Source organism: Coturnix japonica, chromosome 1 (assembly GCF_054131305.1).
Source record: "Coturnix japonica strain WE chromosome 1, WE-NBRP24, whole genome shotgun sequence".
Classification (NCBI taxonomy): domain Eukaryota; kingdom Metazoa; phylum Chordata; class Aves; order Galliformes; family Phasianidae; genus Coturnix; species Coturnix japonica.
Genome location: NC_140663.1, coordinates 165,854,959 through 165,870,911, shown reverse-complemented (window position 1 = coordinate 165,870,911; position 15,953 = coordinate 165,854,959). Strand labels below are relative to the sequence as shown.

At 33.9% G+C, this 15,953-nt stretch overlaps 1 protein-coding gene across 4 annotated transcripts in view; it reads left to right on the top strand.

Annotated features, from left to right (window-relative positions):
- The window catches only part of DYNC2H1 (dynein cytoplasmic 2 heavy chain 1), a 120,275-nt gene that overhangs the window by 15,681 nt on the left and 88,641 nt on the right, over nucleotides 1-15,953 (top strand). For 3 of the 4 annotated variants that reach the window (XR_014949166.1, XM_015852271.3, XM_015852270.3), the window contains exons 20-41: nucleotides 387-514; nucleotides 1,599-1,748; nucleotides 2,899-3,104; nucleotides 3,973-4,128; nucleotides 4,223-4,337; nucleotides 4,706-4,876; nucleotides 5,096-5,478; nucleotides 5,830-5,962; nucleotides 6,053-6,170; nucleotides 6,343-6,455; nucleotides 6,543-6,662; nucleotides 7,337-7,487; nucleotides 8,175-8,377; nucleotides 8,868-9,050; nucleotides 9,274-9,456; nucleotides 9,612-9,835; nucleotides 10,597-10,712; nucleotides 12,681-12,880; nucleotides 13,490-13,754; nucleotides 14,100-14,307; nucleotides 14,669-14,798; nucleotides 15,483-15,638. Coding sequence is in view for 3 of the 4 variants with exons in the window: in XM_015852271.3 (XP_015707757.1) it covers nucleotides 387-514; nucleotides 1,599-1,748; nucleotides 2,899-3,104; nucleotides 3,973-4,128; nucleotides 4,223-4,337; nucleotides 4,706-4,876; nucleotides 5,096-5,478; nucleotides 5,830-5,962; nucleotides 6,053-6,170; nucleotides 6,343-6,455; nucleotides 6,543-6,662; nucleotides 7,337-7,487; nucleotides 8,175-8,377; nucleotides 8,868-9,050; nucleotides 9,274-9,456; nucleotides 9,612-9,835; nucleotides 10,597-10,712; nucleotides 12,681-12,880; nucleotides 13,490-13,754; nucleotides 14,100-14,307; nucleotides 14,669-14,798; nucleotides 15,483-15,638 (3,812 nt within the window). In the remaining variant the exon portion in view is untranslated. The remainder of the gene's footprint in view (nucleotides 1-386; nucleotides 515-1,598; nucleotides 1,749-2,898; nucleotides 3,105-3,972; nucleotides 4,129-4,222; nucleotides 4,338-4,705; nucleotides 4,877-5,095; nucleotides 5,479-5,829; nucleotides 5,963-6,052; nucleotides 6,171-6,342; nucleotides 6,456-6,542; nucleotides 6,663-7,336; nucleotides 7,488-8,174; nucleotides 8,378-8,867; nucleotides 9,051-9,273; nucleotides 9,457-9,611; nucleotides 9,836-10,596; nucleotides 10,713-12,680; nucleotides 12,881-13,489; nucleotides 13,755-14,099; nucleotides 14,308-14,668; nucleotides 14,799-15,482; nucleotides 15,639-15,953) is intronic. The other variant, XM_085556079.1, reaches the window with a different exon arrangement.

Genomic DNA, 15,953 nt, shown 5'->3' with positions numbered 1-15,953 from the left:
CAAAATGAAACAAAACTCCCACACCACCTCCAAAAATTTTCACATCTGTTTCTTCAATTACCATAAAAAGACATACAGATATTGAAAATGTACAAATAAATGCACTGGGTCTGTATGTTTAATTCTTAGTAGAGATTGATACTTGCATTTTAAGTAACACACTGCAAGTAGTGTATTAAATTTAAAAATATATATGTAAACATAAGCATCCAGCCTTTGTTGAAACAGCATGTAATATTGAGTCTGCAATTTTTTAGTAAATACCTTGTATGCAAAGCTATGCTTATGTCTTATGCTTGTGTTGTACCTCAGCACATTTGTCTGACTTCGTTATTTATAACTACAAATAGTTATAAATGATAGTTCTTTTTTCCATCTTTATGTAGCTCACCTTTCTGACGTTTCTTCATTTCTTAACGATGCCATGGAAACATTAGTTGTTAGACCCCAAACTGTAGAAGAAATATCAGAAGACAATGTAAAATATTTAAAATTACATGAACAAAAAGGAGAGGTAAGATACTATTTTATCATATCCAAGACAAAAGCTATATATAAAAAAAAATGTAACTGTGTTTTGGTTTCAAAAGCTACGTTTAATGTAACTAATTTAGAATATGCAGCAGCCTTATAAAGTTGGGGCAGAGGTCCATGTAACACAGTATTTTCTCTCCACCAGTGGAAAAAAGCATCTGCATAGAGCATAAAATCATGATGTTGTATTTGATGTTTTCCCACACTTCTAACCTCTAACCAAACCTTTTTGATAGGATTACAGAATGCTAGAATAGCCTGGGTTGAGCTTTATGTAGAAGAAATGAGGAGTAAAAGCACAAAAACTTGTGGATTAAAATAGTTAAGTGAAGGAAAAGTGGAAGAAACAAAACCAAACAAGAGGTGCAAAGGCAATCACTTAGCATCTCCTTGGGTAGAGTAGTGCCCAATTAGTTGTCCAGCAAAACATAGCAGTCCTCCTTAAGCCTCCAACTGCTCAGTTTATTGCTGCTCAGGATGTTATATGGTATGGAATATTCTGTGGTTTGTTTGAGTCATCTGCCTGGTTGTGTCCCCTCTGAGCTGCTTTGACACTCCCAGGATATTAAACAGGGAGGCAGTTAGCAACATCTTGATACTGTGCAAACACTGTTCTGCCCTGACTGAAACATCAGTGTGTTGTCAGCATTGGTTTGGTGACATAACATAAACACGACACAGCTGCTGTAGTGAAGATTAACTCCTTCTCAGCTAGGCCATTACACGTATAGGTAAATAAATATAATGAACTTCTGTTGCTCTGATACTGTTTCAGAATGTGGTTGATTGGGTATCTAAAATAAGAGGCATTTACCTGTTTCACTATAAGCATTAACTTCTGTATATTTCATTTCAGGATCAAGATGTAGAATTTCTCTAAATACCTCAGGTGCTATTTTTCTAGTGTTTTACTTTTCATGTAAACAATATTAAAAATGCAAATGCATATAGACACAATCTATGGATACAACAATGGTGATTCTTACATATTTATTCATTGTTTGGATAAACAAGATGTACTGAATTTGTACATACACATGTGTTTTTAATCCACTTGAATTTAGATTGTTCTCCTGTTTCAAGAAGCTGAGGATAAAAACAAACTTCTGCGAACTGTGGCTGGTGCGGGTTTGGACACAATTAGTAACCTGAGAGCTACATGGGATAAATTTGAATTAATGATGGAAAGCCACCAGCTAATGATAACAGAGCAGGTAACAGTCAATGTTTAATCATGGAATCATAGAATGGTTTGGGTTGGAAGAGATTTTTATACATCATCTAATTCCAACCCCCCTGCCATGATGGGTGTTTCTACCCACAAGATCCGGCTGGCCAGGGTCCTTTCAGAGAATTCCAGAAACATAGGTCTTGAAAAGGACCTCTCAAGATCATTGAGTCAAAGGTGCTATAGCAACACCTCCAGGGGTGGGGCACTGATGGCATCTTTGGGCAGCCCGTTTCAGTACCTTATAGCCCTCTAAAATCCTCCAACTGTAAAATCCAAATCTCCTCTCTTTTATTTTAAAACCATTCCCCCTTGACCTGTCACTATCTGCCTGTGTAAAAAGTAGGTCTCCCTTCTGTTTATAAGCTCACTGTAAGAGCTGGAGTGCTACAATGAGGTCTCCCTGGAGCCTTCTTCAACCAACTTTTCTTTGTAGGAGAGGTGCTCCAGCCTTCTCATCATCTTTGTGGCTTGCCTCTGGAATGGCTTCAGCAGCTTGTAAAACACTGAAGTCTGGAGAAATTATTTTTCATGAATAATATAAAATCCATACATTTTTCTTGTTCAGTATTAACACGATTTTAATGACAGCCTGTGAGGAGATACTGCTATTTAAACAGTAGCTGGGTGAAGTAGCTGTAGAACTGATTCTGAAATTAATGTTGTTATTCTTCTGTCTCAGAGACTTACCTAAAGACAGAGATGGCTTAATATAAATCAGCGGTTCCCTGAAGGAAACAGAACAGTTAAAATATATTGTTTATTTTATTGTGTTCTTAGTACTGATGCTGGGTTTTTTGTTTCTGTTTGTTTGCACAACTTGGCTAAACTGTGTGCAGTCCTCTAATTGCCAGGCCACTGAAATATTGCTGAATTCATTTTTATTATTACTGAAGATACTAATGTGTCATACAAATAGCACTTCTGTGTGCAGGCTGAATGGGTAGCATAGGCCAAAAATAGATCTTACCTACCAAGCATAAAGTTGGAACCCCTTGTTTTGAAATGAAACCGGAAGACTAAAGATCAACAATTTCTTAGGGTGTGACATGTGAAGTTGGAACAACACGGTTACTTTGATTTTGTTCCAGTTGTAACTCACTAAAGTAATCTAATTTTTAACTCTTTCTTTACAGATTGAAATGATGAAGGGAAATGTGATGTCACGTATTAATATGTATCTTCAAGACCTGGAAAAATTTAAAGCTCGTTGGGATCAGCTGAAGCCAAGTGATGATGTAATTGAGACAGGTGATCAAGATGCACTTGAGAAAAGTGCCCAGATCATAAAGGAAAAAAAGGAAGAATTTGTTGAACTTGAAACCATGAAGGAAAAACTTATGTATGTTTATTTCCATGTATATTGTAGTCATTAATGCATAGCCCTTTTGCAGTAATAATATCTCAGAAAATATTAAATTTTATCTCATGGATAATATTGGTAATTCAGTTTTCTTCATATTAAGTGATTTTAATACGTTATTTTTCAAGTTTATTTTTGTTCATTTTACACTACATGAATTTCTTGTGCTGAAATTTTTTTGAAGTGGAAAGTTCAAGGACTCAGGCCAGTAAGGAAAAGAATGCATGAAAGGAAGGCTAGATATTCTGACTTTTGAACTTATCACCAAAATGAAGTTTGGAGTACCGGTCCAAGGAAGGGTGCTTATTGGTTCAGTCATCTGGTAACTTACATGGGCTAGAGCTCACCTCTTGCATTTCCTGAATAAGTCTTATCTGTTAGACTGTTGTGTTGAAGGAAATATTTTTTTCTCTGAATGCCTACTTTAGGTAAAGTCATTACTGCATATCCTGAGCAGACAAAATTTTTAATTTCAGTTCTTAGGATGGCATGTAATTATGGTAGTAAAAAAAAGCCAGCATGTTTTTTCTACCTGTAGTGAAGAAACACATCAATGTGAACTTATTTTAAGCTTTATTTCGGGTAATACCAAGTTCAAAATTTAAAAAAAAAAAAAAAAAAAAAAAAAAAAAAGAGAGAGATGAAAGGATAGTTTTTCCTTTCATTCCTTTATTATTTCTGCTTGGGAAGGAGGCAGTGATGAAATTGCAGTTGGCAAAAATGTTCATCAGTGAAGCCAGTGGCTTTTCTTAATGAAAGGAGGTCTATTTTAGTATGATTTCTTCTCTTAAATCATTAACGTATAGTTGAATAACATAGTGTATAATGCAATTATCTTTTTATTCAGTGAAGAATGCCATCATTTTAAATTGGAAGAGCCCGACTTCTCATTGTCACAAGTTGTATCTCAGGATATTAAGTGTTGTGCAGAAATCTGGGCATTGTATGAGGAGTTTAATCAGGGTTTTCAGGAGAAAGCCAAAGAAGACTGGATTACTTTTAGGTATGTTTTTTTTTGCTTTATTTTTTCATGGACACGTATGTATGGTTATAGGTTTGTGTTATTATGACCTTTTTTATATTTGATTTTCATACAGGAGTAAAACATACCTATTTGAAGAATTTTTGTATAACTGGCATGATAAAATTAGGAAGATGGAAGGACACACTGTAATGACAGTAAAGTTGCAAAAAGAAGTGGACAAATACAAAGTAAGATGCTACTTATAGAAAGGTGTATGAAATAAAAAATCCAGTAGTATTATTGGATTATATACTTTACTATGTTACTTGTTGTTCATTTATCATAAAAAAAATGTGTTAGAAGTTAAGAAAGTATCTCCTGCTGCTGTTTTGAATTAATGAGAATTTTTTAGTGCCTTATAGGAGAAGATTACAATTTACTTAAATGTGCTTCACAGTGAGTTTTCCTGAGGAAGTCCTTAAACATTAAATCCTGGATTTTTTTTTAAAAAGTGCTTTATTTTAAGAATGTTATTTTTTTAAATAGCTTCTCTATAAACAAACAGATACAATTTGAATAAGTACTAGGTAGTTTCTTATGATTTTTTTTCCCGTAGATGATACTTCCACTCCTAAAATATGTTAGAGGGGAACATCTTTCTCCAGACCACTGGCTTGATCTCTTTCGTCTTCTGGGTCTTCCCCGAGGCACTACTCTTCAGGGTTTGGTGTTTGGAGACTTGCTTAAAGTGACTGATGCCATTATAGAAAAAGCCACAGAACTCAAGGTATGAATAATGACATGTAAAGTTACTGTATTTTTATTCTATTATTTATCTTATGTTCTTTTGGAAATGCAATGGTGTTTGCCGTAGAATATTTTGTTTTGCATGCATATTTATATTTTTTTCCTAATAGAGAAATACAATTGGTCTTTGATTCTTGAAGAAAAAGTATTTCTACAAGGCCTGTAGTTTTAAGTGAAGTGTGTTTCTGCTTTTAAATAGGATTTGAATTGTCGGGCTCATGGTGAAGTTACAATCAGAGAAGCATTACGTGAACTTGAACTCTGGGGAGTTGGGGCTGTCTTTACATTAACAGATTATGAAGATAGCCAAGGCAAGACTGTCAAGCTTATTAAAGACTGGAAAGACATAGTCAACCAAGTTGGAGATCATCGTTGTCTTCTACAGTCCCTCAAAGATTCTCCATATTATAAAGGTTTTGAAGATAAAGTGTCCATTTGGGAAAAAAAACTCGCCGAGTTGGATGAGTTTTTGCAACATTTAAACCTAATACAGAGGAAATGGGTCTATTTAGAACCCATATTTGGTCGTGGAGCTCTGCCCAAAGATCATGCACGTTTTACCAGAGTCGATGAAGATTTTAGGTTAGTGATATGGAATATAACATATTTTCTGTACCATCCTTGAACTGTGTACTACAATGTTATTAATAGTGGAATTATGAGGAACAACTGTTCCAAAAAGTTCTTAAATTATATTGGAGATATGTTGTTGTAAATTCTGAAATGTTTCATCACAGATTTTTTTAAAACTGAAAGTTATAGATCAGATACTTATACAGCCTATGGGTGCTTTAATTTTTAATTAAACAGCTACAAATATATAACACTCAGATTAAAACTGTAACGGTAACTTTATGAATTATTCAATTGTTCCTTTTTCTGCTTTCTTTTTTTTTGTTTTGTTTGTTTTTTGTTTATTTTTTTTCTATCAAGATCTGTTTTGTCAGATATCAGAAGGGATAATAGAATAACTTCACTGAATGCCCGTGCAGGAATAAGAAGTACCTTAGTTGCCATACTTGATCAGCTTCAGAGGTGTCAGAGATCTCTGAATGAGTTTTTGGAGGTACAACTGAAATCAATCCTGTTTTCTATAAAGAAAGTCAATAAGTTTGAATTAAAATAAATAATAAAAAAATCTTTTGTTTTTATACAGGAAAAGCGCTCAGCATTTCCAAGATTCTATTTCATTGGAGATGATGACTTATTAGAAATTTTAGGACAATCCACAAATCCTTTGGTTATCCAGACTCATCTTAAGAAACTTTTTGCTGGTAATGCATTAGTTTTCATTTCTGAAGTGTATTTATTCAGAAATAAGTATATTTAAAGCTAAATTGTCTGTTGCAGATTCTTTTTTTTTTCTCCCTTTCTGCTTCTAGAAATGGGGGAATTCATGTGTAAGCCTAACAGTATCTGACTTTATAGTTGTTTTCTGGTTAATAGGCATTCATAGTGTGAGCTTTGATGAAGATTTTAAATACATAATTGCCATGAAGTCAGTAGAAGGAGAAACTGTGCCACTTAGGAATAAAGTTCTTCTGTCCAGTAATGTGGAGGTAAGAAAATCATATCCAAATATATTTCCAAAGAGTTTTGAGAAAATAATTTGTAACTTAGCTGAAGTTTTTAAATCTTTTTGGCAGGTGTGGCTAAACAGTTTGGCTTTGGAGATGAAGGAGACTCTGAAGAAGTTGTTAATTGATTGTGTTGATGCTGGAAAAAAATCAAGAGGTTCCATTGATCCATCACTATTTCCTTCCCAGGTTGTAGATGATGATTCAGTAGCACCCCTGTGTAGTTTTAAATACATCAAATAAGTTATCTTTAAAGTCTCACAAACTATACATGTGAATCTGCAAGAAAGCTCCAGGCAAATCCCAGAAAAACCCTCTTTATGTAGTATAGAGAAATACTTTAAAATGTTCTTTTTCTTGTAATTCTTATGTAAACATTTGAAATACTGGGGTATTTTACATATCACCTAATCTTACATAAAGTGTAAGCAGAAAGCAGAATACAAAATGCTATGGTTAGCAGGTCAGTAGCGAAAAAAAGTAAAAGATGTGATCAGAGCTCTTTGGCTTCAGACTCTGTGTGCCTAAAATGTTTCTGTATTACGTGTCTGTTAATAAGAAAAACTGCTTCTAACAGTTTTGGTACCACCAACAGTGATAGAACAATTGATGTAATTGCTTTATTGGATTGCATTACAAGTTTTTGCTAAATTTTATCTTTTTAAAAGGTAACTGTAATTGTTCTTAAGTGTGTGGCAAATGTTTGATGTCATTTACATTTAAAATTACATATATGTATACATGTATATATGTGTATAATAATTTAAACACTGATAACATTTTCTTTATGACCAATTGCAAATGTTTCTTTGCCTTTATCTAATGTATTTTTAAAATGTAATTTGAACTTCTTTCTTTTTAAGATTCTTTCTTTGGCAGAACAAATTCAGTTCACTGAAGATGTTGAAAATGCTATCAAAAACCATAACCTGCAACAGTTAGAATTAGAACTCATGGCTAAATTGGAACGTTATACTGGCATTGATATCAGCATGGAAGATACTGGCAGTACAGGTACAAAAATGAGCTCTAATATGTAAGACCTCATAATGATTTTGTAACTGTGTAGTATTTAACATTCACTTTGTTTAAGTAGGAAATTACAAATTAGCTAACTTTTACTGCCAACATTAGTGTATTTAATGTTTCAGTGAATAACTGACTTTTGTTTAGGTTAAAAAGCAGTCTTGTAGAGCTTATATATTCGGAAATGTACATAATTCATATATATATATAAAATAAATGTATATGTATGTATCACCACGTAGTTTTATATGAAATGTCTGTAACTGTATATTGAAAAATCTTCCCCTAATCCCTTTCTTCAGAGTTAAAATCTCCAGAACATATACAGTGTGGTTTTCAGACCCTCATTACATCACTCAAGAATTTGTGCCTCACTTATTGAGTGGATGTAGCTGTAAACATTTTTGGAATAATTTGTTTCTGGAAAAACCTCTATCTCACTCTCTTGAATGTAGGGGCAGAAAACATCACACATATTAGGCTGGTTGCTCATCTTTCAAATGGCTGAAATTGCATGAGGGCTTGCTGCCTCTGTGAGGATCTCATTTTATGCTGATTAGTAAATATATATAGTTGAAACAAGATCACAGTAATGTCAAATAGTAATAGAAAGCAACCCAGTGAATGTCAGAATTGCTAACATTGTGATTTTTAAAATTTTTTTATTGTATGCAGAATCAGGAATTCTTGAGCTCAAGCTTAAAGCTTTGATTCTAGATATTATTCATAACATTGATATAGTGAAGCAGCTAAATCAAGCTCAAATTCACAGTGCTGAAGACTGGGCTTGGAAGAAACAGTTGAGATTTTATATGAAAGACCAACAATGTTACGTTCAGATGGTAGATGCTGAACTTCAATATACTTATGAATATCAGGTATGTTATTTTTAATTTGTGCTTGGTGGCTTTCAAATGTGTCAAACACTTTCATTCCTCACATGCTGCTAGTTGACTTCCAAACATTGCAGAAGTTTTCCAAATTTGTTCTGTCCTTTTTGTTCTATTTCATAGAAAATATTAAAAAGTAGGATGCTTATTTTTATGTCTTGATTGTGGTAATATAAAAATAATGCTTGTATGGAAAGCAGATACAATATGGATACATAATACTTTCTGACATGAACACAGATTGATCTTATTTCAGTGCTTTTTTCATTTCCTTTGAAAGTTTTTTTTTGTAATTCTAAAAAAAAATTAGGGAACTTTCATTATGTTGAACATAATCACATACTTAAAAGAGATAATACTCTTAGTCATTGCTTTATCATCTCTTTTTAAATATATTAATTTATGAATGCAAGTAATGAAATTATATCTTAACTTATTTTTTGTGTACTAAACCATATAACTTGTTTTCTTTCTGCAGGGTAATTCCCCCAAACTTGTTTATACACCTTTGACAGATAAGTGTTACCTAACTCTTACTCAGGCTATGAAGATGGGTCTTGGAGGAAATCCCTATGGTCCAGCGGGCACTGGGAAGACTGAATCAGTAAAGGCCTTGGGTGCACTTCTTGGAAGACAAGTATTAGTCTTTAATTGTGATGAGGTGTGTATAGTTCCTCATAATTTATCTTTAAAAATTCAGAAATATTTTTTCACATTGTTCATAGAGAAGTATTACATTCTAAAAATAGTCTTAATTATTTGTCAGGTTCCCTATGATTGTTTCTTAGACATTTGTGGTTATTTAAAGTAATGTATTTTTTCAGTAGGTAGGTAGGTAGACTTCTGTTACTTCCTTGTTATTTGTATTTCTTTTTAATTTTAAGGGCATTGATGTGAAGTCAATGGGACGCATATTTGTGGGCTTAGTGAAATGTGGAGCCTGGGGCTGCTTTGATGAATTTAATAGACTTGAGGAAGCTGTGCTGTCTGCAGTGTCCATGCAGATTCAGACTATTCAACATGCTTTGAAGAAACATAGTTCTTCATGTGAATTGCTTGGCAAAAAGGTAAGACAAAATGGTCTTAATGTTTTCATATACAAATAGTTCTGAAAGAACTGGATCTTTACTAATTTAAAGACTGGTTACTGTAACTTAACACTATACAGCTCCCCATATTTTCGAATGATGATATACTATTGCTTTTGCATTTCTATTTCCAGGTTGAAATGGATCATAATTCTGGGATTTTTATCACTATGAATCCTGCTGGAAAAGATTATGGAGGAAGACAAAAACTGCCTGATAACCTCAAACAACTTTTTAGGCCAGTTGCTATGACTCATCCAGACAATGACCTTATTGCAGAAGTCATTTTGTATTCAGAAGGCTTTAAGTATGCTAAAACACTTGGTCGAAAATTAGTCGCTATTTTCAATCTGGCAAGGTATGCTAAGAATTTTGTTTTAAAATATGCTTGTTTCTGTCTTTGTGGAAGGTTACGTTGATCCTTGTGGTTATCTCACATTATTTTTATCTATGTAGTATTTACCATGTACTTTTTGTTAATTTTTGGTAATATTGAAAATTATAGAAAGCTTTGTGTTGGAAACCAAACTAGTCATAAACAGTACGTTTGGAATCATCTGGACTTTTATTTTCAGTATAGCCCTTGAATCAGATATTGGTGTACCCTTCAAATTTCTGTAGCGGCTAATTTAAAACACATTAAAAATAAAAATATTGCAATATAATTGGGAGCTTCAGGTATGAAAGCAGGTGGGATGCAGTTAAAATCTTAAGGCGGCAAAGTACTGCACCCCATTCATTAAATATGAATGTAAGCATATGTCTGTGTGATTAAATGTGTATTTTGACTCCCAAACTAGTTTAAATGGAAATGGCTGTTTGGTTATAAATATGCCAGATAGAAAAACACAGTTATAATCTGTCAGAGATTTTAGTTAATGTCACTAATGACGATAATATAAATATTTCCTGTTGTTTATACTTCCTCTGAAAATTTTAGAGTATCATAGCTTATACCTCTGAAATGCATTATAGATGCTATTACAGGATCTCTTCCACTTCCCCAAACCATATTGTAAGCATAGTCATTCATTGGCTGAAAAGTAGAAAACCTGGCAATGTTGCCTAAAATTGTTTTCAACAATTTTTTTGTTTTGTTTGTTTGTTCCTTTAATTTAGGGAGCTTTTAACACCACAGCAGCACTATGATTGGGGTTTACGAGCATTAAAGACTGTTTTGAGAGGCTGTGGCAGTCTTCTTCGTCAGCTGAAGAGAAGTGCAGAAAAGCAAGAAAGTAAGATTGATCATTTCAGACTTTTGATTATTTAGAGTACTATGCAGATAACATTCTCTACATCTTCTTCAGCAGAGTTTTGAGAAGCCATACCTTGGGCTAGAGACCACTTGGCAAAGAAAAAGTTATCCAAGATAGCTCTTTATCGGTCACAAAAGACTGATGTCATATATATATTTGTTTGTCATATTTATTTGTTTGTTTCTAAATGATTCCCAAAGACTATTGTTTTCACTTTGCTTAGGCCTGGAGTGTAGATCCTCTGATGCTGTCATTATTCATCAATCATCAACATTTTGATTCATTTGAAGTTGGCTAAAGTGATCACTGCTGTGGGTTAATTCAGCAGGCAGCTAAGTATCACACAGCCGTTCATTCATTCCCTGCCCTCCCAGTGGGATGAGAGGGAGAACTGGGGAAGAAAAAAACCTGGAACTCATGGGTTGAAATAAAAGCTATTTACTAACATAGAAAAGGAAGAGTATTAATAGTAATGATAATGATCTCTTGTCTATTTATCTATGTGTCTGTATCTGTATTAACTCTGTCTCAGCTGAAACTAGGACAGTCACATGATAGACATGATAGATAAGGGCCATGTTAAACACAGATTGGTAGGCAGAGGTAAGCATAAGAACAGATAGAAAGGATGGAAAATATTATATCATATTAGACTGGAGCATTATGCATGTTTTAGATTATTTTTAATGTTTTTTTCTAGTTTAGATTTTAAATGCGTGGAAATTGATACCAGGGAAGATGAGCATTTACATCCGTAGTGAACATAGTAGCTCATGTCCTGAACAGCAGATATCTGTCCAGATGATACTGTTTGTTATTAGAGACAGATTTGGTTTGCAAATCTGGATGTTGCAAATATTTTGTTAATGGTAAACAATTTGTAACTGAGTTATGTTTGGATCCATCAAAGCACTGCCAACAGTGTGTTTTACAATGTGTTCCTATCAGTGTTTTTTTCTATGACTTTTTTGGCTTTTTGTTTAGGTATGTGAAACTTCCTGAAATTTTGTCAGTCTTGTTTTAATTCTAACTTCCGGTAATCCTTGTGGTAGGCTAGATAGGTGGATCAAGTGTATGATTTTGACCCAGATTTTTTCTGTGTGTGTTTATATGTGTATCTCTTAGCTTGAGGTACATAAGGTACATAAGGACTGTTGCTTGAATACTGCTTGCTCTGCCTTGTAAAACAAGTTCCTTAATGTAAACATTTTCCCTCTTTATGATTTATCACATTATTTAGAAAAATAGCCTATAGTAACATTTACATTTAAAACATTGCTCAGAATGATGAAGCTGAGCATTTTCCTAATCCTGGAAGGATGTACTAATTCTCATGCTCCAGAACATGTGGGGAAAACATGCAGAGGAAGGGCAAGTTAGAGAATGGAGGCTTTCTGTCCTTAGGGTTGAATTTGGGCTACAGTGCATTCTGATTTTAGGCAATCATGCATTTGTGATGAAACAATGATTTTTCACCCACTCTCTGAAAAATTGCATGTTTTACATAAGAAAACTGTTTGATTAAAAAAGCAAAAATAGGGATCAGATCCCTGTGCCTTGCCCATTAGTTCTTCATTTCTTACACAAGCAATTTATAAAGAAGATAATTATACACTGCTACTCTTAGTCCTGCTTTAATCATTATGCTAGTGTGTATCATCTCCAGCATGACTATCTATATATACATTAAAACAGTCTGTAATAGAATTCACCTGTCAGAATATATGATATTTAGTCACTTGAGTAACTTCCAGGCAGTGTTAGAAAAACTGGACTGTAGTTTCCCTTACAATTCTGCTTCCTGTGTCTTACAGTATGGATTCAAGCACTGGTATATTCTGAGCTAAAAACAAATAAACCAAAAAACAACAACAACAAAAACCCAAAACAAAAAAACAACCCAAACCAGAATACAAATTAATTTGGCTTCTTTGTTTTTACTTCCAGTTAAGGAAAGTCACTTGGTGGTTCAAGCTTTGCGGCTTAATACCATGTCAAAGCTTACATTTGCAGACTGTGCAAGATTTGATGCACTGGTTAAAGATGTCTTCCCTGGCACTGACTTCAAAGATGTGGAGTACACCAAGTTAACTACAGCTTTACAGGAAGCCTTTGAAGAGGCACGCTTGGAAATTATAAACACCCAGGTAAACATTGTCTAGAACAACAAAACAAAATGAATTGTTCTTAATTAGGGCTAGTTGATAATACGTTTGAGTAATTTCTTTCTACTTTTGAGTGAAATGTTTTATAAAAAAAGTGAAAAAATGACTAAATGTTAGATTATGATTATTGGTATAAAAACAGATGTGTATGGTGGAAGCGTGGGAGACTGATCATTTAATTGAATGAAAAATAGTGCAAGAAGGCTTGAGATGAGAGCATGTGATATGCAATTTTTTTCAAGCTGGGTACAAATTCCTATGAATGTTTTGGACAGTGAAAGAATTAACATGTAAACATTAACTTTTATTGAGCAATTCTATGTCTTGAGCATATTCATTTATTTTTGAGCTAAAGTTTTTTAACTTATTAATTTTTCAGGAAAAGTCTATGTCTAGAGATCAATGGTGCAAAATAAGTTTCTTGCTACTCTTTCATATCTGAATTTTAACTGATCCTCTAAATGCCTGTTATTCCATAATTATAGAAGAAAGGGTACTGCATGCAAAGTAGATTGGAAAAGCATTAAAAAAGAGAACATGATTAATTTAGCTCCACAACTTCACCTATCCTTTGTTTCTTTTATTATCTAGGTCAAGAAAGCTTTGGAATTGTATGAACAACTACGTCAAAGAATGGGTGTAGTTATTGTGGGTCCAAGTGGTGCAGGGAAATCAACACTTTGGCAGATGTTAAAGGCAGCACTTGGTAAAACTGGCAAAGTAGTGAAACAGTACGCTATGAATCCCAAAGCAATGCCTCGTCATCAGTTGCTTGGCCATATTGACATGGATACCAGAGAATGGTCTGATGGTGTGCTTACAAATAGTGCTCGGCAAGTGGTACGAGAACCCCAAGGTATGTTTAAGAGGGAGTAGATGTACTGTTTTGTTTAATTTACTGAAATTGTTTATTTTTAGTTTCGTTTTTACAGTGTGTTGTTATTAGTTTGTGGTTAGCATAAGGTATATAAAACTTCTGGTGCCAGTCATGTTGAAGAACACTGATTGGCACTTTCCAGCTTTTCTGGACTTATGAAAACAAAAGTAGACATCAGAAGATAAAACATGAAGAATGTCCCTAAAGAGCTTATATTAAAGTTATGATGAAAGAAGAGTAAGAAATAGTGTTCAATTAGTTGAGAGGTATATCCTTTAAGTGTTTTTCTTGGGTTTGATATTTTATATTTTTGTCTGGAAATAGATACTACGTCTTGGATAATTTGTGATGGTGATATTGACCCTGAATGGATTGAATCCTTGAACTCTGTTTTGGATGACAACAGACTGTTAACTATGCCTAGTGGAGAGAGAATTCAATTTGGCTCAAATGTCAACTTTATTTTTGAAACTCATGACCTTAGCTGTGCGTCTCCCGCTACGATATCTCGAATGGGAATGATCTTTCTGAGGTAAGTCAGAGAGTATTATCATTTCTTAAACTAAGCACTTCATAAATTTTCTAGAAAGGTGGTCTGAAGTGTGCAGAGTGGTTACATTACTCGAGCACGCTTGAAAAGCAAATCATTGAGAGAATCTAGTTTAGGTTTTATTTGTTTTCAGAGCTGTCTTGCCATAATCTTTTGGCTTATACATTTCCTATTTTTTTCACATACATACTACATTATTTTGTGTATGACCAGTAGAGCCAAAATATTGGTAAGAAATTGTTATGTAACATATTTTCATAAAATTTTGTTCCACTTTAACTCATCTGTGTGAAGATGTGGAATTCTGTTAGTTTCAATCTTCTTTTCTTTTGCTTTGGCTTAGTGATGAAGATACAGATCTTAACTCTCTGATAAAATCTTGGCTAAGAAGTCAGCCTGAAGAATGCAGAGAGAACCTTGAAAATTGGATTGGGGACTATTTTGAAAAGGCTTTAAACTGGGTTGTCAAGCAGGTTGGTAACTGAATACTTGATCACTTTTCAGTTTCTATTAAGGTGATACATTTTTCTTGTTTATAACTGAAAATATTTATATTAATTTAAATAAAAAGAAATCACAATGCTTTTTTGGAAAATGTTCTTTTTAATAAGAGTAATGCTGGAACCATTCTAGTCACTGTGAGTTTCTAAAACTTGATCACTGTATTTAAAGTTTTGAAACATACTACAAATCTCCACTGCTGTAGCCAATAAACTAATATTGGAACACCTGCATTACCTCCCCTTTGGGAAGGTCCCCCATAGATAGTCCCTTTTTGTTTTTAATGCTATTTCCCCCCTTGTTTCTTCCACCCATGGATATTTTTCTACTTTGAATTATTTTCATCTGGATGCTAAAGAAAGGCATGACATTGGTGTTGAACATCATCCTTTAGTGGTAAAGAGCAAAATTCATAAATGATCTGTTCCTGAGAGAGATTCCCAGTACATAGTTATGTTGGTTTCTTCTGGATTCTCAGAATACTCAAGAAAAGTTCTGATTACTACATTACCTCAGTTCATAATTAAACACGGAATTAAATCAATGTTTTAAAATAATTTCACATCAAGTGGGAGGGACGAAGAATACGCTGCTAGCAATGCATAGCATTTATTATTAGGTATATGATTAAATGTCTTCTGACTTACAATTTACAGAATGATTTTGTGGTAGAAACAAGTTTAGTTGGGACTGTGATGAATGGACTTTCTCATCTTCGTGGGTGTACTGACCGTGGACAGTTTGTCATTAATTTGCTCCGGGGTCTTGGTGGCAATCTTAACATGAGCTCACGACTGGAGTTTGCAAAGCAGGTAATCCTCTTCATCAAGTTCATAAAACATTTCTCAGTACTTAGAAGGTGATTTTCTCTCTTCTCTCAGTGAAGATTCAAAGTTGCAGAATATCTGTGCTCTAATTTATTTGCAATCTGTGCTGCATAGAGGGAGGTAGCTAAAGTAGCTTGGAAGTAAATAAATGTTTCACATGTCCCTGAAACTGTGCTGTGTTCATCCAGCACAGGCAGCAATTCTTTTGTACTGCACCAGGTGACAGAGAACAGCCTCTGTTCATGCTGTTTTATGCAATGAGCATCTACAGCAGATATTTTGTAATTACTGCATCTCTTG